At 31.7% G+C, this 24,605-nt stretch overlaps 1 protein-coding gene across 3 annotated transcripts in view; it reads left to right on the top strand.

The window, feature by feature from the left end:
- LOC118202927 (leucine-rich repeat-containing protein 49-like) overlaps window positions 1-20,408 on the top strand; it is a 65,254-nt gene extending 44,846 nt beyond the window's left edge. For all 3 annotated transcript variants that reach the window (XM_035375143.2, XM_035375142.2, XM_035375140.2), the window contains 8 exons: window positions 3,024-3,107; window positions 3,667-3,860; window positions 4,845-4,976; window positions 5,110-5,353; window positions 9,681-9,863; window positions 14,429-14,538; window positions 14,701-14,821; window positions 19,933-20,408. In XM_035375143.2, coding sequence (XP_035231034.1) covers window positions 3,024-3,107; window positions 3,667-3,860; window positions 4,845-4,976; window positions 5,110-5,353; window positions 9,681-9,863; window positions 14,429-14,538; window positions 14,701-14,821; window positions 19,933-20,169 — 1,305 coding nt within the window. In that variant the 3' untranslated portion in view covers window positions 20,170-20,408. The remainder of the gene's footprint in view (window positions 1-3,023; window positions 3,108-3,666; window positions 3,861-4,844; window positions 4,977-5,109; window positions 5,354-9,680; window positions 9,864-14,428; window positions 14,539-14,700; window positions 14,822-19,932) is intronic.
- The last annotated feature ends 4,197 nt before the right edge of the window (window positions 20,409-24,605 follow it).

Raw genomic sequence — 24,605 nt, 5'->3', positions numbered from 1 at the left:
AGTGATAAAGAATTTTAAGAAATAATAAAGAATCTAAGACTAGAGAAAGAATCAAAGAAATGATAAAGAATGGCACATTTCAGCAGCCATTCTTAAACCAGAATAACTCAACTGAACAATATAACTATTATTGTATTTTAATCAAAGACAAAACCAACATGAAAAGTTAAGGGAGGTGAGCAGAACTGAAAGGAGAAGAAAAAAAGAGTGACACATTCCATCATTTTATCTCACTGACAAAGCAGGCAGACTATCTTAGGAAATAGTTTTTAGAAATAGATTAACTGTTATAGTTTTAAGGCCAGTTTACACCTGTCTGAGCGACCCACAGTGAGCCCCTCATTCGAGTGTCTCGAACGGAAGGAACAGACCTGTACTCCAATAGATTATTTACATCAGTCGGAGCAGACTGACGGGGAAAAAAAGAAAAAAGAAGAAGAAAAGGAAAATAAAATGTGACTGTTGAGCTCGCCGCAAGGCATTTGAAGCATTAAATCAATTCTTAAATGAACTTCGGGGTGAGGATATCCAAAGGTACAAAAACTTCATCAGAATGGGTTAAGGATAATTTGAAACTTTATTGGAAATGGCCACTCCACTTATTCCCCTACAAAAAAACCCCATTCTTTTGAGATGCTCAAAATTTAAATGCAAATAGCATTTCGATTTCTGAGGACAGGTGACTTTTACAGTTCTCTGCAATATTTATTAGAGTGCCAAAATGCACAATCAGCATATTTATTCCAGAAGTGTTTGAGGCCATTTTCTGTGTATGAGGTTGAGCAAAAATTATTAATCTTTTGCTTGAACTCTTCAGCACCCTCAAATTTTAACATGTTAATAGTAGTCTCATTAGCATTCTGTCAGCGATTTTTATTTTAATACTTCCGACTGATCGTTTGTAAATAAAATCTGATTTGTGCTTCAAATAAAAAGGAAAGTATGTAAAACAAAATTTAAAAAATTTACATTATATTTTATTAGATGTAATTGGCCATGAGTAGAAACTGGTTTTCAAAATTTATATCTACAAAATAAAATAAATGTTTGCCTTTTCACTTATTTTTTAAATTAAAAACTGTATTTTATTGGTTAGTTGAATTATTTTTTTGGGTACTTGAATAACATATAATTTAACTGCTTTTTGCTTAACAAAAATTTAGAAATAAATATGTTTAAAATAAATATTTTGAATCTGATACCCTAATTTAATTTTCTTCTATTTGTTTTCTACAATATCAAAAACCTAAATTCATTCTGATCAGTAGTTATACCCACGTTATATTTAGATATTAGTAAACAATGGTCGTAATATTCAGGTAGTGAAGTATCCCATAATACTTCACAAAATGCATATGCATTAAAAAATGCAATAGTTAAATTATTGCTCCATTTTGGAATTTTCTATATGACGAAAAAATTTGGCACGACGTCTCTGTGAACACTGCTCGGAGTTCGTGGATAGATTTTCAACTGGTTCAAAGTAGAAATGGACTCACTGACTCATCTCCCATACATTTCTATTCGGATGAAGGGGGTGTTTATATTGTCAAAGTAGTCGTAGCGAAGTGCTCGCTGCAGGTCGCTTGGACAGATGTAAACTGTTCTTTTAAGTATGTGGTTTTAATCTTGAATATTCGAATAGAAAAAAAAAATTGAATTGTAAATTGATTAAACTAAGTAATTTATACTGAAGGCGGTTATTTAAAAAAAAAATTATAATTTGACATGAAATTCAGAAGTGAAATATGTGTTCACAATCAAGATCAGTAATGGGGATTAATCAGAACAGAGTTGTTCATGACAAAATTTATATTCACTAGATATATAAGAGAATTTTTTGCATAACTTGTAATTTGTTGAAATCATTCCATTGTATGCTAATCTTATTGTAAGGTGGAGAAGTGCAATTTTTGGGCTTTCTGAATAATAATAATAATAAAAAAAAAAAAAAAAAAAAAAAAAATGTGTTCTACAAGACTGTCCGGGAGCATTTCCCACTACATCAAGTCGATAATGTTCCATTTTTTGCGTTTCCCTTTTCTACTTCATAGTGCAGGTTTGCACAAGGAGGATTGCTGTTTATACAACCAGTGAAGATCATACTATGAAATACGCATTCAAAAGAGCAAGCTTAGTATTTAGATTAATTACTCAGTAACAGGAAAGTATAATAAACATGGTCAGAATGTTTATTAATGAAAGTGAATCCTGTCATTGATGGCATTCATAGCTGTTGCCTCCTGAGTGATCAAACACTGTTATGCTTAGACTAACAAACTATGCACAGGATTGCAAGTGTAAGAGAAGATGCATTCATTCATTTTATGAAACTGGTAAAGAATGTCTGGTTTATTAAATTAAGAACTGTGGTTTTCTTAATCTTTCAGCTGGCACATGCATTGAAGAGAGAAGATATCTATAAATGCAAAATTTCATTTTTTAACTTTTGATTTGTTTGTTCTTCAAACTGACAATACATTACCAATGGTTATGTTAATGAACATGGTCTTTGATGTAACACAACTGATAAAAGACTTTTACATGGTATTTGACTTGAGTTATCAGTCAAAAGTGATAACTTAGCTGGGTAAGCAGAATCATAAATTATGTTGCCCCCAATGATTTGATTTTCAGCAATTTTTGTTTGAGTCTGTAGGACTATGTAAAAATCTGTAGGACTAAGGTTTTGATCTGGTGACACAAATTACCTCTGGTTATTTAAATGTTTATGAACATGGAATGTCAGATTGCTATGGGCATACAAGAAGGAGGCAGTCATTTCCATCATTTATTTATTTTGATGCTGTATATTGAAGATTTCACATGGTATAATTAAAAAAAAAAAAAAAAAAAAAAAAAAAATTCTATTATTATTTAGGGTCTTTCAGCAATGAAACACTCTGTGTAATAAATAGTCTATGCTTTTTAATATAATACAGGTTTCACAAAAGAAGTGATCATGCATGCCTTGCAATATTAAAAAATACACAGTAAAAACTTTAAATTTTCTAAACGTATAGGATGAAGAAAGACGCACAGCACATGCATTGATGAGAAAAGAAGAGCAGAGAAGACAGGAGGGTATCAGGCAAGCAAAAGTGAAAGTAAATGTTCTTTCAGTTTTGTGAAATTTGCTGTCATTTTTCTTTTAATGGTAATATACTTGTATCTTTTATATATATATTAATATATTTTTAACCATTCACATTATTTTGAAGTTTTTACAATAAATTATATATTATGATATATTTCACATTTTCTACTATAATGCATTGCTGTTGTGTCAGCATAATGGTAATTTGTTATTTTGCTAACAACTCAGATTAGTTATCATAAAACATAATTATGCTATAGAAGATTTATTAGCATGCACTTCACTTTGAATCATATATTAATTATCACATTTGAGCCTCTTTTTATATAATAAGTACATAATTTAGATTTTCTAAGTTTTCTGAAGAGCTTATAGTTTTGTTGTTTATCTTAAAAAAATAAATAAATAAATAAATAAAAAATTCCGGTATGTGGTGCATAGACCATGTTAAATTTTAAGATTAATAAATTTTTGATAATGATTAAATATCTAAATAAATAATTAATATTTACTAAATAGCTTCCACTTGATGATATAGTTTATTAAATTTGTGTTTTTGTGCTACATAGGAGGCTAAAGTGAAAGCTATTGCCACTGCCCGACAGTTGTGGGAAAATGCCTGTAAAGAACCTGAAACATTAAATCAACGAGAATTACCATCATCTAATTCATCTATTGCTTCTGCTGTACCATTACATCTTCTTGCATCTAGATCTAGCCATTCATTCAGTGAAGAGGAAGAAGATTTGTTTTGCTCTTATTGGTATTTAAATTATTGGTATTTTATAATATTTTTTTGGCATACATTATTTCAAAAGTTTTGAAAAAGTTTGATTCCGCATTTATCAAGTATGCATGAATTACTTGTATATATAGTTGCAGTTTATTATGACTTGCATGTATTTGCTGTGAAAAAAAGTGGAAGGAAAGAAAAGGAAGGGAAAAAAATGTAATAAACAAATTGCAATCCTTAAAAAAGTATAATTATTAACAGTTACTTTATCATTTTACATATATATAAATTATGTAACATAACTCGCACAACATCAAAATATTTATGACCTAACAAACTCCTGTCTGATTTACTTCTGGGTTGCAATTGATATTTTAAGAGCTAATGATTTGAAATTGTTACATGGTGTAAATACTTTTAGCCTTACTGTATTACATTTTTCTAGTAAAATAAAAAATTGCATTTCTGTATGGTAGCTTATAAAGAGAAGCGACTTATCTTGAATTCTTTTTATACAGTGCTAATATAAATAATTATTAATTTTACTTTTTCATCTTTTTTTAAAAATTGGATATCATAATTTTTCTTAAAAAATTTCATGAAAAATTGGATATCTTAAGTATTCAGTTAATAGTTCTGTTTTTATTCTAAATAAAAAAAATAAATAACATATATTAGTAAATTATTAGAATGATTTGTTTCTATCAATTGATTAATATATGTTGTTTCAAAATTTGTTAAGCATTTTCATGTGAAAATTAAGAACACTTGATAAACAAAGAATAATTTATTATTATAAACTTTTAATGTTTTTTCCTTTTCTAAGTTGATTCCCACCATCAATAAAAATTTAAGTGATTAGTATGATTTTACTTAAATATCTTCAAACTACTTTTCATCTGGATGTGTAAGGGAATAAGTTTTATTGCAACATAATGTGAATTTTTTTAATACTGAATAATTACTTTTGCGATTAAGGCACAATCATTTAGCTGAATGCTATTTTATTTTTAGTGGTGGACAAGGTGGTGAATGTAATGAATGTGATGGTGGAAGGCCAAAAGTTGTTTCTAATGGCATTAATCTAAAATCTAAAAAATCAAAACAAAAGTCCCAAAAAAGGAGTTACGATTTACTAAAGGCTAAGTAAGATTTCTTTGTGACTCATTTTAAATCTTTCATTAAGGAAGCAAAATTATGACTCTTTATACAAAATATGCATTACTTTGTTAGACTTTTACTGAATAAAAATATGCTACTGTTTTTCTTTTATTTTTAGTAAGAAATCAAGAACCTCTATTGCTCTGGATTTGGAAGTTGCCGATTCAAGATTGACATATCTAGCTGAACTTGAATTTGGAAATTTGCAACTTTATGGTCCTGGTGCTGTAGCAACTACAATAAGCAATACCTGGGCACCTCAGACTGTTTCTCTTATCCACACAGTGTGCTTCCATTTTATTGTTTTTGACACAATTTGTCATCTTTTAGGCAAAATGAAAACTCAGTTTCCAAATATTGAAGTAAGTACAATGAAATAATATTAAAAGACTTATTTCAATAAAATTTCCATGAGAATTTATCAATATGTTTTTAGGTTATGCATTTTATTTTGATGTTGCATTATTAAAACACATTTTTTACTAAATGAGTAAGAAAAGGAGATGGAAGTTTTGTTTGCAGAATTTTGTTTTGTAATGTAAAACACATATACAGAAGTGTAAAGGTAAGCTTAAACATTTTACCTTGACATTAGATATGAAAAACTTAAATTACAGCTGAAAAAAGTAGCTAACTCTAGTTAAAATTAATAAAGTAATTATGGGTAAGTTGTATCTGTTGCTATAAGCAACATAAGTAGCCGATGCATTAACAATTGCAATGTGCATTTATGACTGGAAAGATTTTCTATTTTATCACACGAAATTATTTTTGATGCTATTTTGATGCTTCTATAAGAGTGAGACTTCAAAAAATCTATTAGATATATTCTTATTTCAACTATAATACTTTTAGCCAAGACTTAAAAACATCACAAAAGTAGCTCACAGCTATCTTTAATAGTGAAGCAGAAGACTACAAGAAATATCATGGATTTCTTTCATTAAAGAAAATACTTATGTCCTGTTTTATTTGAAAAATAGCATTTTCCAACATGGAATGCAGGCTAGCATTACAAAAGGAAATGCTAACATTATTAACCCTTTGATGCACGTGATGTTATTTTTACAATGTTTTAACTTAAAAACTGTAGAAATTGAATATTATAATCCTAGAGACAAATAATATATGAATTAAAAAAATATATACTCTCGCCCACTGATCTGTGGTTGGTGGTCTCCCTGTAAAACTAGCGCTTGTCTAGGACTTTGAAACTGAATGATTTAGTAGGAAAAAACGACTTACCTTTTTCAATGCGCATTTCCAATGAATGACGAAATTTGCAAATTAAACAAAATTTGCATTATATGTAAATTTTTTACTTTGTATTATAAAGTAAATCATCAGAAAAAATGAAAAATTAAACATTTATTTAATTTTTCTACAGCAATGAAAACATAAGAATGTACTTAATAAAGAAGTTCGAATAAATATATAAAATAGACCCAGTAGAATTAAAAAAAAAAAAAAAAAATGCAAAAGAACAAAGTTATTTTTTATGAAACTGTTCAAAGCTTTTTTTTTTTCTTTTTGGTACATCCATAAGCCAATATTGCACGTTTCGCACATGCATCATGCATCTTATTCTATGAGGTTTCTCCCTAGCGCTACAAAATGTACACTGCCAGGATTTGCATTTTACTGGAATATATTCTGTGTTAAATATTTTAAATTTTCATTATAATATGCATATTATGCAATTTCTAGTTTTAATTATCGAAAAATATAATTGCATTTTATTTAAACCACAGAAAATAATTTAGAAAATCATACTACTAGCTTAGGAAGCAAGCGTGTTGAGTTCAGAGAAAATCTCTGAAAATGAAAGACTTTTCCTCTGGACAGGTGCATGTATTGTTTAGTAATAAAATAGCTCTCTGGTTTCTAAACCCCTTATAATTATCTGGGTAAAAATAAACATTCCTATTTGAAAGCAGCAAATACCATTGTGAAGAGCAATGGTTTCAGGGTGCGACCACTGAGCCTGTAGGGAATTGTGAGCACTGTAACACAATGTTCTAGCTGCTCAGTGGTCGTGTCCTGAAACCACAAAGCAAATGCCATAAATATACATAGGTTGTTTATATATGCAGATTAATTTTTGCTGTATTTTTATTGTTTATGATAGAAATAATGACCTGCGATTAATAACTTTTGAAATTTAAAGATGCTTATATTAATAAAAGTAAATTATTTTGTCTTATTGAAAACAAATTTTAAAAGGCATCCGATTTGAAATACTAAGACCTAAAAAGATTTGGTTCTGCTCTCATTTTGCATTATTTATAGGTAAAAGATAAATAATCAATTGGTTTTTCCTCAAAAAGTTTGGAAAGAAGAGTGAGAAAAATTCAGAAATTGGTGGTTTCAGGGCACATCTAAGGGTTAAGCAGATGTGAAAACCATAGAAGAATTCTGAAGTTTGATAGTAAATATTCATTTCTATAGATGCAGTGTCAAGTTAATGTGAACAGTGCATGAGTTTCAGCAGTTAAAGCTTCTATAAGCTTGTAGGTTTTTATTAAAATGTTGTAAATGAAACTGTGTATTAAATGAAGATTTATTTAATCAATGAAGAGTAAATATTTTAAAGGAAACAGACAGTTTTTGAATAAGGTAGTTTTTTTTTAATTGACATTAAGTATTATCTTGATGGAGTGGGAGTGTGCTCCATTTTCTAGGTAATGTTTTTATATTTTTAAACTATTTGTTATTGACCGAGATTTTTTATAAATAAAGAGGGAAATTTACTAAAGTTTGAAATGGATTTATGTTAAAATATTTAGTTACAATAAGTAATGAATGGCATTCAGTCACAATTATTAATTTACATGGACGTGAAACGTAGTGTAAAAATGTCAAATTTGGGGTATAAGGATGATCTCAGATTAGAGTAGAAATTTTGCTTCTGAAGAAGAGGGACCTTTGTCACTCACCTTTGAAATCTATAAAGCTCTATAATCATAATCTATACTATTAATCTTATTTAAAACCTGTGCCAATCTAAGGTTGCTTTTTACCTAATTTAGCAGTGGATGGTATCAGAAATTCTTGGAAAATTATAAAAAATAAAGTTGAAAGCCATTGTAAGTAGTGAATTGTAATGGCCGATAAAATTAAATTATTTTGCATTAGATGTAGTTTATATAGTGAATAATAAAATAATAGAAACAGCAGGGATGAAAAATATATAATAGCATTCTTGAGCAGAATAGAACAAGAAACATAAACTCAAATGAAACAAACATAAGCTATAAACAGGTCAAAATCTATATCAGAATTGACAAAAATGAATGAATTGGACAACGTGTATAACTTTGATCCTGGATGTATTACTTACTGGTAAGATTGGATCATACTGTTTTTGGGGAGATAGTAATCTATCATTGATGGATATAACCATTGCCATAACCAGCATGTACATGGCATGTGTCTATGTGCTGTTAATACCTGAGCTTTTTTAGATGACCCATATAAGTGCAATTTATATTTTAACTGAGTACTGTGTTTTTATGGAACATAAATGATCAGAAGGAAGACTTGCATTGTAAACCTCTGAAAAAATCCTATTTATTTGCCACTGCTAAGTATGCATTATCTGAGCACTTTGTCTAGAGGCAGAAGCATCAGAAGTCAGTCTACAGAATAATGCTGAATTTTGTGATCAGAAGAATCTTGTTTCCTGCTGCACTGTGTTGATGAAAAGATGTCATAGTCTACTAAGTTGATTTTGTTAAGATGGTGCTGTAAGGAAATTTTTGTCATAGTCTAAAAATTTTTGTCATAATAAAAGATGTCATAGTCTACTAAGTTGATTTTGTTAAGATGGTGCTGTAAGGAAATTTTTCAAAATTCCATTAGTTTGACTTGATTAGGCCTTTAAATACTGTAGCATATCTAAAAAGCCACTTTGTCATATAAATCTTAAAGGAGATGGTTTATTTAGGTAAGATATTCCACCACCTCCCTAAGCTGTTAGTATCCTGGCATAGCTTGGAACAATAATTAATGTGTTTTAGGTCTAAAATTGGCTTCTAAGATCTGCATGGCTAAGCTGTGTCAATCTTTATAATGCTGTGGAGTCAGGCAGAAGATCAATGAATCTGGAAAAAATAATTTAGGGTAGAGTAGCAAACAGTGTTGCAGCAGGTGTGATTTACATTTCTCTTGGCAACATTTGAGAGTTTTGATGCTGTCTGTAATTTTAGTCATTTGTATCTTAAGAGTAAAAAAATGTTAGAAGCCTGAATTTATCTTGTGTTGGATTTGTAAACTTTTATTGGCAAGTTTGTAGTAATCATTTGATAGAAATTGTGTTTTTCTGAAAATACTTGGGAACAACTTAAGTAATTAAACTTAACTTAATACTTTAAAAATTATGAAGGGAGAAAAACCTCTGAAATATAAAGATTTCTTAAACTTTTCATTTCATTGTGTTCAAAAAACGGAAAATAAAAAAGTTGCACTTTAAGATTTTTTATAAACTTTCAAAACTGAAATAATTTTCATGCCAACTTTTTGGTTTGCCCTCCTTTTCTAATCAGTTACAACTTTTATAAAATGATTGCTTCAGTGGTCACCATAATAAAACTTGAAATTGTAGGTGTACGTGAATAGAATTTTTTTTTTTAAATCGTATATTGTAAAATTTTTGCATTATTCTAATAATGATCTTTAAATGTTTTCTAGGCAGCTTCTTTTGAATGCACTTGTATAGAATCTTTGTCACAACTTAATGCTTTAGGTCAAATTCCTGGACTTAAAACTCTAACAATTGAGAGTGAAGGAAATCCTGTACTTCAGTTGTCTTTTTGGAGAATGTATGCAATTTATAGGTTAAGTCCTACCATTGAGCTGATAAATGGTACCACTGTGAGTAACTAAAAACATTTTCTGCAAATATTTTAAACATTTATTGAGATCAAAATCTGATTTAAAGTTTGTTTACATTTTGATTACTCTCAGGTTTCACGAAATTCATTATGTTTTTTCGTTAATATTTATTATCAACCTATTTTTATTTGTTTAACCTCTTAACTGCAGCGGAAAATGCACAAGATTCATTTCCCAGTGCCACAGTTTTTCACACAGGTGCGCATAGTTATGCGATGTATTAGTGGAAAAATAAGTGCAAGTTTTACTTTCTAAAAACTGTTTATTTTCACAAAATGAAGAATAAAATAAAAAAATGAATGCACAAAATTTAATGTTTTGAGTAAAAGTATAATAAAAAGATGTAAGTATAATGAAAAAGATCCCTAAAATGGAGCTTTGATCAATTCATTTTTAGACCAGTAAAGTGTAATACCAGGTTTCAGTGTTCTTGTGAAATCAGTATGCCTAAAAAAACATATATTTCTTCTGAACTGGTTGAATGCCACGATTTTGTTCTTGATTTTTCGTTTGCAAGGTCATATACTCGTCTACAAAACGGTTACTTTCAGTAACAATATGAAGCACAAGCAGTTCATCAAAAATTAATTCAACAACAATAAATTGGGTTTGAAACATCCGTTATATCTTTCTTTATTCCTGGAACCTACTACAAAAAGTAAACGAAAACGGAGGACACAGAACAAAAAAAAAAAAAAAGTTTAACTCAAAAAACACCAGCTAATACTGCGCAGTCATTACTTTCACTGCTTTAGACACACCCCTCTTAAATAGTATCCTCCTTCGCATACGGAACCTAGTACAAAAAGAAAACAAAAACGAAGGACACAGAACAAACACAAAAAAAAAAAAAAAGTTTAACTCGAAAAACACCAGCTAATACTGCGCAGTCATTACTTTCACTGCTTTAGACACACCCCTCTTAAATAGTATCCTCCTTCGCATACTTTGTCATTGTGGTGTTGCATTCCAAAGCTTTGCAAATAATTTTACGGGCAGCAGTGCAAAGCAAATGATAGTAGTTTGGAAGGGTGTATATATAAGCCCGGAGCAGTTAACACATAACACGTAGGCTGAGCAAGTCATATATATACGCCCGTGGCAGTTAAGGGGTTAAAGAGAGTTTAATGCAGTATAAAAAGTTCTTATTGAATTTCGAAGTTTGTTCTACACTCTTTTGCAAAAAGTTCGTAGCACCAAGAAGGACTTTTGTGTTCGTGACGAAATTTGGTATGCAAAAATATCTTGATCGAACATGCACATGATCAAAGTTTCAAGGTAAATGAACACGAATTTCAATCATTGCATGCATTTCTAATGCACAATTTGCAAAGTATAGAACCAGTAACAGAGGCAGAAAATTTATCTTTTTTTTTTTTTTTTTTTGTTGCTGCCATTGTAATTCCATAAAGAAGCTACTAAAAATGCCATTATGATGATATCAAAGACCTTACAGACAACTAAACGACTTCGAACGTGGTCGCACTGTAGGTTTGTGTGAAGTTGGGTGGTCATCCCGAGCAGTAGGCCACCACCTGCAGCATACAGACACTGTGCAAAGATGTTGGCAGCAATGGTTGCTACAAGGAAATTGCCGATGAAGGCTCTGGAAGGTCAAGGAGCACAAATGCGAGGCAAGATTGGATGATTGTCCGCCAGGCCCGAATCGCCCCAACGGTATCATTGTCGACTATTCAACACACTACAGCCATGTGTATACCATCGACATGGTACCATCCACCATCTCATGGTGCTTGTTTGAGGCGTGGTTATGCTCACAGAGGCTTTTAAGACATTTGCCTTCGACCCCACAACATCGGCAGCGTCGTCTGGAGTGGTGTAGCAGCCGATCAGACTGGCATCATATAGTGTACAGCGATGGATCCCGCTTGACTTTTGAAGCAGATGACCACCGTGTTCGTGTTTGGAGAGGACGGGGCCAGCGGTTTGTTTTACAAAGGCTGATTGGGCTAGTCTCTGGACTGTCTCCGCGTGGTCGATACTCTTGGTCACCAGGCCTTTCACCAATCGAGCATGTCTGGGACAGGGTAGGCCGCCAGATTCAGGCACCACAAAATATCATAAATCTGGAGCGACAACTGATGAATGCCTGGCAGAATGTGTCGGGCATTCATCAGGATGACATTAGGAACCTCTACCACTCCTTGCCTCGAGGAATTCAAGCATGCATTGCTGCCAGGGGAGTTTCGATCAACTACTAATTTGAACACTCAATGAGTGATTGTGAGCCGGCAACAGGTACTATGACCTTGATTTTTTAATCATTTTGTTATCTGTCTATGAGCTATACACATATTCAATTTCATCAAAACCAACCACGTTCCTTCGTGGTGCTTCGATTTTTTTGCAAAAGAGTGTATTTTGAATATTTACGTTCATCCATATGTAATCTTGGATAGGATTTCATAAGCTGATCTAAAAGATAAATAGTCTTACATATAAAAGGATATTTTATCAAGGAGATATTATTTAAATTACTCAAAAATATTTTTTATGGGTCCCACATGTAATTATTTAATCATTTCTGCCTAAGGGAAGGGATGTCTTTAAGGAGGATTTTCTAACAGAAACGGTTGTATTCATCTTACCTGTGTACTTGCAAAAAATCATGTAAGTGCTGATGCCGCTAGCCTTACCTGTATACTTGCAAAAAATCACGGAAATGCTAATGCAGCTGGCCAGCACACTGCAATTCAAACTCTTGGGCCAGATATCTACTGCTCAGCTGTCTGTCCACTTGACTACTGATAAGCATATTTCAGTCAAATTTAATTTCTGAATTCTAAAGTCATTTGCCCCCCCTTCTTTTCCCTAGGCTTGGATCCTGGACATGCTCTTGTCACCACCATCTTAAATGGCCCTTCTTGGAAAATGAAGTGAATGGGACACAAATCATTTTTCTCCCCATTAGGTCATTAAGCTTTTAGTCAGCAGTAGAATGATTCATTCAAATTCTATCGGCAACCTGAATTTCAATTACCTCAATTCCCCCTCCCCCCATTATGCTGGCAGGGACAGAAAACAAACTTTTAGATGCAGTTGTTGCTCTTGGCTACCTTTGAACAGGCTATTTACTAACTATTTAAAATGTGGTTTTTAGTCCTTGATTGATGGATATTCAGGTCATAGGTGACCTTTGTTTTTGTTTACTCATCCTTCTGGTTTGCTATTTAATTGCCACTTTTTTAAATGATGCCTTTGGGTCATAACAGATAAATACTGATCACTCTCAGAAAGTAAACCAGCTTTAAACAACACTATGCACACACACACATCCATTGCCTCTCTCCGAATTTGCTTAGAGTAAGAGAAAATAATGATAGTATCAACTGTAATGGATATATCATAGTGACAATTTTTGATTTATGATAAATAATATAAAATATTGTATTAACAGAGTATTTCTCTTGGACATTTTGTGAACCAAACTGTTATAAATTGAAGCAGTTACTGTTAATTTGTATGGGAAGAAGCTATGGACATTCTCATGTCCCTCTTCCCATATTACTATCTTATGGGCCCACTTTACTTAAATTGTGTCAAAAGTCTTTTGTTAATGAATTGCATCAGTGCTGCAAACCTTACTTGGATCTCTTTGCAAATTGTCATCCAAGTAGGCTGCAGTCCTAATTATAATCTGTCCATTACAAGAAAAGCTCTGAATCTGTTTGTCACAAATTTCTTTAATAATGTAAATATCATCTTAATGTAAGTTTATGAAAATAGATATTAAAATAAGTAATTATACAATTCAACTAATATATGCTGTTTGAATACAGGTCTTCAATACATATCTAAAATTCTGTGTCACTCAGAGGCTTAATAGAAATAACATTACAATATAGTATCAGCTTCCAAAACTGAAATGATAGAGAAGAGTTTACTGAAAGTTGTAAATAGTGATGTGCATTGAGGTATAACAAAATTGAGATGAAGTGTCTGTGTTTTAAGAGAGAAAACAGAGATCATCTATTATTGTCATTTATATTATCACTGTGTCTACAACAATATCTGTGCCTGAATGGCCCATGGCCCTATGTCAAAAATCAAAATTATTTGTCTGCGATTGATGCAAAATGCTGTTATATTAAGTTTGACTGCTATATTTTTCTGCAGAGTAGTAGTTCTCACATAATCAACATAGCATACAAAATCTTCCATAAATATATGTATTCTATCATAATTAATGTTATTTTTATTCAATAATTGCATTGAATAAATGCTGAACCATATTTTCACTTTTCTCCTGTCTTCATAAAAGCAAACCCCTTTTTTTTAAATGTGTGTGAATTGAAAAATATGCCAATATAGTTTTTTTAAAAATAAATCATAAAGCAGGGAGAATCGTATATCAAAGATTTAGTAAATAATAAATACTTTTATTTGGATTAATTGACTTTTAACCTTTTTATTTGTAAAATGCCATTTTAAGCATTTTATTTTTTAATAATCTATCTAATAAATCTAAATTTATGAAAAAATACTTTTCTGTTTTATAATAGAATATTATTTTGTGCATACAGGTAACAGAATTAGAAAGAGTGAAAGCTGAAGATATTTTTGGTGGGCTTGGCTTTGCAGCATCTCTGTTACTTCCAAAGTATAGGTTATCTTCTCTATTAAATAGTCCTAGGTAAGTTTTAATTTTTGACAATTGTTTACTTTAAATTGCCTGTTAACTGCTTAACTTTAAATTGCCAAACTAATTAAATTGTTATTAAATCTTTATTTAATTATTAATAATGCAACATTATAAGTAAACTTTTATTGAGTAAACCAATGTTTTTACTTCTAGAGTAAAGCAAATGTTTTTGAAAGAAAAAGGATATTCACCAAATAGTTTGCAAAGGCAACCCGATTGTCAAGTTGCACCAGAAGTGATGAAAGCTGTGTTTACTTATAATCCAGATTTTGAGGTTTGTAATTACAAATTATGCATTTTTCATTTCTGTGATAAAACTTAATGTAAGATACTGTGCACATCAGCATATATATATATATATTTTTCAGCAGGGGTTCTCAACCAGGAATATGGTCAGCCCTTTTATTTAGCTATTAAGTTTTAGCTTATGTGTGTAAAAAACTGCTTTCGCTCAAGTTTTGGTACTTACAAACATTTTTTGTACTGTTTAATTTATAAAACATATTAGAAAATAATCTAAAACTTAAGTGCATAAATGTAATTATCAAGTTTTGGAAAGGAGGGGTGGTGCTGTGGTGAAAGGGTTGCATGGGCCAAAGGAGGTACAGAACCACTGCTTTACAGCATCATGGAATGTCCAAGTCTGTCTCTCTTTCGAGGAGTAAACACTGAAATTAAAATTTTCCCATGCATGCAAATAGGGTGCAGTATATTACATATTAAAGTTAATTTCATGTAGAAGTTAAAGATGAAATTTTTCTCTGCAGAATAAATTTCACAAAACATCTCCTGTTTCTTCTGAGAAATTTTGGATGACCTGTTAAAACTTGTGATCATGTTGCTGTTTTAATCCTCATCCCAGCCCAAAACTTACATTGAAAGAAATCTTTAATAAAGTAAACAAATAAATATTAAGCTTTTTTTTTTTTTGTAAATTTTGATACCCTTTAGATCATAATTGTTCTTTATTTCATAAATTACGGTTTCATATTTTAAATTTTATAATTTCTGCATGCCATCTTACGAGATTTAAACTGATGATCTATAATCCAGAATCGCCGAAGTCCCGACGAGTCCGGATTAACGACTTTTGACTGTACTTAAGAGATCCTCTCTCCATTACAGATCCACCAGTCAGTATAGTTGAACATGAAATCCATAGATTCATAAGCTTTTCTCTGCATAGAGATCTTTCCTATTTGAAAACTGAAACAGTAAGAAATAGTAGCTTGGACTTGCTAATCTGAGCTACTACTATGGCCAAGTCGCTGAACACTAATAGTTCGGTTCGAATCCAACGTATATATGAGTCAGTTTCCTTTAGAAAATCCTCCTTAGGCAGATATCCCTCGAGGCTTTGACATAATTAAATAAACCAAACCCAGCTACTTGTTTCAATCAAACCTAAGATCAGATAAGCTACATAACTGTGTGTCATACATTCATCAAGTATAGTTTGGTTTGTTATAGACTCTTAGACTCTATTATATCACATTATTGTTATAAAGTTTTGCAGTCATACAGGCATGGTACACCGAAATACCCTCATATGCGGTCAGGTCGTAAATTTAGAACCCCTTTTTTCACAGGGGGGCTGAAACGTAAGGGATAATTTTGCTCGTGGTCTAGAGGAAATGTGGGGGTCATTTAAACATCTAACTTCTCTACATTCAGTTTTATACAGAGGAAAATAGAAATTGAATTCTTCGAATGAATGCAATTTTGTACAATGAAAATGTATTACTTAACGATAAACTGTAAGATAAATAACATCTTTTTTTAAAGCCATAGGTGTAGAAAGACATATTTGTTACACGAATGAATTTGTAGTAAATATCAGAGTTTTTAATTTCGAATGCTATGTTCCATGTATGCGAAGTAGCTGAGTATGTGAGATAATAGTCATAACCGAATGCTTTCAACCTTTTCACGGCTAAGGACTGTTTCTTAATTACATTGTGGTCGCTGCTTTTTGGTTAATTTTCTAATGACATATAAACAATAGTTGTTTTTATTTGAGACTTATGAATAAAATAACGCAAACTAGACTGCTGAAAAATACATTATTGATGCACTTTTGTGCTTTATATGTAGTAGTATTAACTACTACTATAATCCTTAAATTATATATATCTATGTATATGTATATATTAATGGAACCAAATATAGAACAAGGTATAAAATATCTTTATTAAACAATATTCATTACCATATGTATATCAATATAAATAGTGAGTTAGGTTTCGTACATATTTTATTTTTATATTTTGTATTAGATTGAGTACTGTATACGTATCTGAAGTTTAATTTGTTCTCTTTTTGGGTTAGGACTTTAAGTGAGAAAGAATTGTTAGGGCCTTCATAGGGATTACATTATATACAATCAGTTAGGATCCGACTTTTCCTTTCTTTTAATCATTATATATATTGAAATACTACTTGATAAGTATACGTAAAATATAGCAGTTTTTTAAGCTACTTATTTATATATCTATTGTTTGGTCTGGTTTGTTTGATTATAGCAAAGCATTTGACGGTTATTTGCCTAAGGGTAAGGGTGCCTCGTGGAGAACTTTCTAAGCAAAAATGACTCTCATGCACGTTACACGTGGGGAAAACCTCGAAAACGCCAATACAGCCATCCCCGTCGATCCGGATTCGAACCCCGGATCGACCTGCCAGAGTTCAACGACTTTACAGCTCAGCCGCTAGTGAGCCCCCCCCCCACATACATTAAATAGTATTTACATGTCGTTTATAAAGTATAATTGAGTGCAATTTAATCATAAAGAGTTAGAAAATATTCTACGGAATTACTTCACTTCGTAGATTTTGTTAAGCTTCACCATATTTCTTAAAGAGAATCTCAATGCTAGTTCCATTTCTAAGCTGTTTATGTACCTTATTTTTCATGCTTTGAATTACATTTAGAAAATTATTTCACTTGGTTATAGCTGAAAATGCAGTCTTTTTATTGAAGAATTTAAGTATAAGAAGAGAATTATGCCCTTTTCTAATTATTCTTGAAGCATTTAAATTTTTTTTTAAAACTAAAACACATTAATACGGATCACTGAACTAAAGTGCTTGATACATGACAGATTAATTAGCTACTAAATTTTGATTTTCGTTGAGTAAAAATGAATTCATCTGCATTTTATAAGAAAGTAAATATTCAAAAAATGTTTTTTTTTTCCTATTCTCGCAGTCATAATATTTTTCTTAAATAAATATTCAGCTAATTCATATTCAAATATTCCAATCCATTACAATAAGTAATAAATCGATACAGTAAATAAATAATTAAAATCAATTAAATGTAATTTTAATTGCCATTTTCCCTCTGATAAACCCCTCTTTAGAGTTCAATAGCAGTCGATTAGCTTTTGTTGGGGGTTCATTTTTCTTTATCGTATGCTTACGTTATACAGTCAAAAGTCGTTAATTCGGACCTCAAAGCTACAAACTTTCTGCGCATGCGTCGCGTAAGACCTTCACCGCTGCTAATTTGCGTGTGCGCAAAATACGTTTACGAATGCGCGTTTAATGTATAACGGACAGGATAAGCTAAGCTAAAATTATCTATTTCAGTTAATGTTGCAGATTGCATTGTTCCTTAATCTTCGAATTGGATCCGGATTATTATTTTTTGCAGACTTATAGAGCAATTTTATAAAAGTAAGCTTGAACTTTCGATTATGTCAAATAGAATTTCCGATATATATTTACTAATATGTAAAGGATACTTTCGGAGTCCATTAAACAAAAAGTGGAATTGCTGCAAAAAATGGATAAAGTTTATCTAAACTTTAACGTTTATCTTTAACGCTGCCGCGGCGTGCATTGAATTGGAAGTTGATCTGTCAGCACTATCCTTATCTTAAGGGCAGATGTTTTTATTTTATTTGGCTTATAATTGCTTACTCAATGTAGTATTTCATCTCGTCTTTGATATGATTTAAATCAAATGCCTCGTCATTATAATTCGCTTCCGATAGCGAAGAAAGTGACAGAGATAATTGAAAACGAAAAAATTGCGATTGACAAATTAGTCTTAGTCGGTATTCTCGACACAGCAATTATATCACTTGAACAGCGGAACTTTTTAACTGAACAAGAAATTATGTCTGTTTATAGAATTAAAGAGAATGTATTATAACATAAAAAACGAAGCAACTTAAACAACTTACATTGAAAGAAATGTTTAATAAAGTAAACAAATAAATATTAAGCTTTTTTTTTTGTAAATTTTGATACCCTTTAAATCATAATTGTTCTTTATTTCGTAAATTACGGTTTCATTTTTTAATTTTATAATTTCTGCATGCCATTTTACCAGATTTAAACTGATGATCTATAATCCGGAATCGCTGAAGTCCCGACGAGTCCGGATTAACGACTTTTGACTGTATATGTATGTATTATGCATTGCTCATACTCGTCAATTGCAGCTTTTAATATTTTTTGGAAAAAAATCAATATGAGAATCCAGAAAATGATTTTTAGCGACGCTAAAATAATTATTACTAGGCACTCTCATGCCACAGTGTTTCTATGCCCATATTTTAGTCTAAAATTAAAAGCTGCGAGTCAAAATTAAGGGGGTTGCTCTTAGAAAGCCTCAATTAGAAGTTATAGGATAGGATATGTTAATCAATACTTATAATCTTATGGATTGAACACTTATTACCTATTTGATGACGTGTATGGCAAACAGATATTCGTCATTCATGAAGAAAACAAAGGTGAATCAAAATGAGTTATATTCTTGTTTTTCCAACTGCAAAAACATCTTAAGATACTATCGGATTTAATCTTTTAAATTATTCTAGTAATAATCAGAACAATGGGGGCCATTATTCTTAACTATAATTTACTAGTGCAAATCCTATTTTGGTTTCAAATGGCTTTCATTAATTACGTTAATGATATACTGATACTGAATGAGACCTAAAAACACATTTAAAAAAAATATATCTCCTCTTATGATCCCTAACACAGCCGTTTACTTTCCCCTTCCGTAATTAACGTTAGTCTCCTGCTCTTGACCGCATTTGCCAAGCCACCGGTACACCATTTAAAAATGTAAAAAATTCAAATTTCGCCTTTTTGGAATGCCCATCTTTATACTCCAAATATTATGTATGCCACATGAAGAATTGCTTACATCAGATGTGTGGATAACTAATATAAAACTTCTGTAATACCTATCATTTTATATGTGTACTTTATTATTTATTCATATACATTTATACGAACCTAGCAAGTAACTGTTGGTGCATTTTCCAAAAATTCATCTATACTAGTATTTTTTGGCACTTCAATGTACTTATCTGTGTTGCTGCAAATTGATGCAATTGTAATCAAGTGTATTTTCTCTTTCAGTATTCTTTACCTGGATACAAAACGACAGGGAGTAAGATTGTGGAGAAAAATTTGAGTTACGTTCAAGAAACCACAAAAAAACGTTTAGTCTTTCAACGGCTATGGCCGTCTATGTTTTTAGGCATAGTAAATGATGCTTTAGAAGATTACATCGATCTAAATCGCCACATGAAGCTGTCCATGCAAAGCTTGCTGAAAAAATGCAAATCTCTAGATGAAAGTGATAGTAATGACTAAGTTTAATGATATTTTTTAATCTTTTTTCTAAAACAAAGATTTTTTGAAATTGCAATTAACTCTTAGTCTTGTCTCTATTTGTTGGCTTACTATTTCATAATCAAAATCTTCAATTTTGGAATTTTTTTAATTGACAATCAATGTTCTATTTAGATAAAACACAATTACAACTATTTAAGAATAACACTTTAAATATTGTTAATAAATTTTGTTCTAATAAAGCTTATCTATTTATCTCAGTTTGGTTTAAAAAAATGTTTTATATTAAGTACTTTTGTTGGTAAAGTGGAAGTGTAAATAAAAGTGTAACTATACACAACAGTTTTAAGCTTTTCTGTGAGCACAATTGTTAAAATTTTGCATTAAATATGTCAAGTTATGAAACTGTTAAATTGTATAAATTTTATACAGGAATGTTTAAAATTTATGAAGCAAAACTCCAAAGATCTGCAGTTTCCTCTAAAAATTTTTTAGATAGACTATATATAATTTAGAAAGATTAAAAAACTATTTTATAGTAGAGAATTTAAAACCGACCAAAAATCTGAATAATGCAGAAAATAGTTTTAGTAGTTTACACATCCAATTTTTAGAAGGTATTCCAAAAAGATAAAAAAAAAAAAAATTAAAAACACGTTTTAAATACATAAAAATATGAAGTAATTTTCTAGTATTACTTTTTCATAATGTGAATTAAAACAATTGAATTTTCAAAGTTTACTTCCCCCAAAATGAAAGGTAACACACATTTTAAGTCAGGGCATTGATCCATATGTGTGGGCTCATATGTGCTTGGTTTTGTAAAGCTAAATTCAATTATTTATCGCTCTTAAAAGTACTCGCACTAGTCTTTAAAGTACTATCAGATGTCATATAGAATATGCAACTTTATTCGAAAACAAATGAAGGGCACTGCATTCTGAAAAATTATGACAAAAAATGCTCCATAACTTTTTGATTCTCTAAATAGCTAACAAAGTTCTTTCAAACACTAAGTGGAATGATTACAGCAGGATCTAAAACGAATTTATCACCGACAGAAGTTAGCCAACTGTACGATCTGGTTAAAGAACGAGAAAAGCTAATAATTCCAGGTTTAAAAGCTCTGCAGGTTACTAAGAGAATTCATGAGATAACTATCAAACTTAATGATTTTCAGCTTAAAGCCAAAAATCAGGAAAGTACTAGCACAATGAAAGATCTGAATCAGGAAAATGTTAAAATTACACGAGTTAAAAAGAAAAAAGTAATTAATGATGAGGGTTTTGAGAAACACGTTTGGAGAATGAAATAGCCGAACCACCGACAGAAAAATAAATTTGCGAAATTATCTGATGATAATAAAATGGATAGCACAGAAGAGGGAGAATTCTTAACCCCCAAAAGAACAGCCATACCCCATCGTACTCTGTGAATTTGCAGGAGACGGGGGAAAATTAAAACAAGAATTGAGGATAAGCTAAATATAAAAAATTATAAAGGTGGGATGACAGGAGACACACTAACGATTCGTGCAAAAACTTCAGATGATTACCGTGGAATAACAGACATGTTTCAGAAAGACTGTGTGCCTTTTCAAGTTAACTCTAGAAAGCAGATAAAAGTTGTAATCAAAAGATTACCTCGCACTACAAAACCAGGAGAAATTGAACAAAAATTAAAAGAACTCGAAATCCCTGTTAGCAAAGTCAGGCAAATTACTAGTTACAGAGACGGTCAAGTCATTAAATTGCCCCTATTCCTAGTTGAAACTAAAGAAAATGAAGCAGGAAAGTATGGAAGCTAGAAAAATTGAGAGAATTGGATATTCTTGTAATCGGCATTTATCTATGCCATCCCTAGAAGCTACAGCCAGATCATCAATAGCCTCTGAAAATACAGCCACCAGACCTTCAACAACAACAACTCCAGCAACTAAATGCGGGGTGCTCTCTCCAAGACAGCAGACATCCAACCACCATAATGTCTACAACCCCTTAAGAAAGAAATTGGCCCTGTGCAATGCCACAGGTGTCAGCATTACGGAAATACCATCTGACCATGTAGTGCAGGCCCCTATGAAACGGATACTTGCAAAGATACAAAGGAAAAACTACCAGCACGCCGTGCCCTCTGCGATGGTTCCCGCAAGAAATACCCAAAATTTAGGAAAGCTAAAATTCCTCCCAAAGCAACCAAGCAAAAAGAAACTTTTAGCTTAAATAAGGAAGATTTCCCTGTCCTACCAAACAGGAAAAAAGTATAGAGGACACCAATAAATCGAGCTCGGTTAATAGCAAAACTAACTTTTTTGACTCAATTATCTAAAGTGAAAGAATTTTAAAATTGGGGAATAATGGAGACATCCTGGATACTGTTCTGTTCAAAGGAATTACCCAGACCCCCTATTTAGAAGTTCTGGAGGAGCTTTCTTCTGATCATTTTCCTGTAATCTTTTATTTTTATCTACCCTACTCCGCCAAAAATCCACACTAAAGTTAACTGGAATCAATTCACGGAACATATGAACAATCTGCCCTACAATCCCCCACTTAGAGACTGTGGTGAAATCGAAATCTACCAAAATTCAAAATGTTCTTCTGCCTTGTGAATGTAAGGATTCATACACTAGAAAACTGCCAGATGATATCCTAAATACTAAAGGAACATATTAAGGAAAAGGTATAATATCACTCAAGACCCTACCTTAAAAAGGCAAATTAATTATTTAAGCAGAAAAATTTCTAATGATATTAATGATTTTAAATCACGCAGTTGAGAAGATTTATTGGATAACATAGGTGCAGATACAAACAACAGTTTGGAAAATTGCTAATGCTATGCGGAAAGAAAATACAAATCATATCACACCGTTAAATCACATGGGCTTCACCCACAACTCCGCAGCTGGCATTGTGAATGTCTTTGTTGATACGGAGGAAGAGACTTTTCAGCCAAACCCTATGACCGACACACAACATGAAGAGGAGATCAAAAATGAAATTAATAGCATCAAAGGAAGATAACCAAGATTTTATTAAATTTGTTTCACCAGGTGAAATTCAGTATATCATTAAAAGACTTAACATCAGGAAAGCTTGAGGTTTTCGTGGGATAAACAATCGAGCCTTGAAAGCCCTCCCCCACAGATGTTTTGCATTACTTCCTAACATTTTTAATGCGTGCATAATAAACTGCTACTTCCCCTCTGAGTGGAAACACTATAATTATTACGATCTTAAAACCGGGGGGAAAACCCATCGGAAGCTACCAGTTATCGCCCCATCAGCCTTTTACCGGTGATTGGCAAAGTATACGAGAGAGCTCTTATCACAAGTCACCTAGAATGCCTTCATCTGATCCACCCAGTGCAGTTTGGCTTCAGAAAGCACCACAGCATGACCCACTAAGTACTTGATGTTGTAGAATTTATTCCAGAAGACAGGAGTTGCGGCATGTTTCCTAGACCTGGAGAAAGCGTTCGATAGAGTCTGGCATGATGGCCTGATCTATAAAATCAATAATTTCATATTCCACATCAGTTTTGTGAAGCTCATGATTTCTTATCTGAAGAGAAGAACTTTTCAAGTTCGGGTTGGACAGAAGAAAGTAATACAAAGTGGGGTCCCCTGCAAGGCTGTTATCGCATCAAAGCTTTTTAATATTTTTATAAATGACTTACCTAATCCACTGGGGTCTAAAACACTAAAAATATGCAGATGACACAATGATTTTGTCGCAATCAAGAAGCCCGCAGTTAGCTTTAAACAACCTCTACATGAACATTGTCGCTGCGTTACAGGAAAAATGAGAGAACAAATAATGACATAAAAATTGGAAATGATATCATCCCAGTCTTTTCACATGTTAAATATCCCGTAGTGATTCTTGATTAACGACTTAGCTTTAAAAGACCATGTAATTAACCAAGTTAACAAAGCAAATAGAGCTTACGTGTCCCTCTATAATCTCATAGGACGGAAATCTAACTTAAACGTATTAGACCAATTTTGCTTTATGCAGCCCTGGCCTGGGCCACTGCATTCAAGACTGAACAAAGGAAAATTAACCTCCTGCAAAACAAAATACTAAAAGCGATGGTTAATGCATCTTGGTATGTTAGAAATACGATTATTTATGAAGATTTAAAAATTAAACCAATACTGGAGCAGATCCTAATGGATGCTCACAACTTTTTTGAGAAAATTGAGAATTCGGCAGTCAATACTTTGACAGAACTTACGAACTATGATCACAACGACCTAGGTCAATTCAGCACAATGTAAAGTGGTAGCTGTAAATATGTATACAGTTTTATCCATCTTATCTTATTTTATTCAAGTATTTAATCCTAGTATTTATTTTGTGTTTACTACTAAGAATGTGGACTTGGTGCCTGGACAGGCAAAGTGTTATTTGTACAAAGTGTAAATAATTGAACTCACCATGCCTACCAC

Source organism: Stegodyphus dumicola, chromosome 6, assembly GCF_044657685.1.
Source record: "Stegodyphus dumicola isolate Sdum_Otavi_A_Nest chromosome 6, ASM4465768v1".
Classification (NCBI taxonomy): Eukaryota; Metazoa; Arthropoda; class Arachnida; order Araneae; family Eresidae; genus Stegodyphus; species Stegodyphus dumicola.
Note: the sequence above shows the minus strand (reverse complement) of the source record. Positions and strands in the feature narration are given on the sequence as shown.